This window comes from Pteropus alecto, unplaced genomic scaffold (genome assembly GCF_000325575.1).
Source record: "Pteropus alecto unplaced genomic scaffold, ASM32557v1 scaffold123, whole genome shotgun sequence".
NCBI classification, from domain to species: domain Eukaryota; kingdom Metazoa; phylum Chordata; class Mammalia; order Chiroptera; family Pteropodidae; genus Pteropus; species Pteropus alecto.
The window spans coordinates 9,004,579-9,005,318 of record NW_006433950.1 but is presented as its reverse complement, the minus strand read 5'-3'; the positions used below and the strand labels follow the sequence as shown (position 1 = coordinate 9,005,318).

At 43.6% G+C, this 740-nt stretch overlaps 1 protein-coding gene across 1 annotated transcript in view; it reads right to left on the bottom strand.

Annotated features, from left to right (window-relative positions):
• GLG1 (golgi glycoprotein 1) overlaps positions 1-740 on the bottom strand; it is a 105,620-nt gene that overhangs the window by 6,617 nt on the left and 98,263 nt on the right. Inside the window, exon 22 of the mRNA XM_015586940.2 lies at positions 484-585. Within this exon, the coding sequence (XP_015442426.1) occupies positions 484-585 (102 nt within the window). The remainder of the gene's footprint in view (positions 1-483; positions 586-740) is intronic.

Genomic DNA, 740 nt, shown 5'->3' with positions numbered 1-740 from the left:
TTTGAAATAGCTTCAAAAGAAAATTTACCCTTTTGGGGACAGCTCTGAGTAAGCTTTTGTGAATTATTTTTAGCTACGCTCCTCTAACGTTCACCTGTGTTGAAAAAGGTTCTCCACGTGGCTTTTTCTAGGTAGGTCAAATAATTTCCAAGGACAGGCATTTTTTCGGAGCTATTTCTGACAAACCTTGGAGGTATTCTGGGTTGACCACCAGAATAAGAAGGGAAGAACAAACTACATGTACGCAGATATGATCAAAGAATGCTCTTGTTTGACAGAGAAATATGGAATCAACATTGTATAGTGACAGGACTAGCGCCAAGTCTAACACACTGTTACACAGAACCAGAAATTTGGACGATGAAGAGCCTAGAAGATGGGCCTTTAACTCTGGAGTCAGGGCTTAGGGATAGAGTAAAAACTTCTCCCATGAAACTTCTCTGACCAGCTCTGTCCACAACCAGTTTGAAACCCAGACCCTACCTCATCTGAGCAGTGTAGCTGGAGCTGAGGATCAAGTCGGTAATCTAGAGCAGACTCCTGGATAATAATCCGGATCTGGTCTTCGCAGTCTGAAGAGAGGCGCTACACGTGACAAAGGGAGAACATGTCAGCCTAACACACGACTTCAGCTTTTATTTGGCCCCCGGCTTGGGGAACGTATGAAGAAGGTCTTAGGGAAGTAGGAGAAAGTTAAGGACTTCCAAAGAAAAAACTTCCAGGAAGAGAAGTGGCTACAT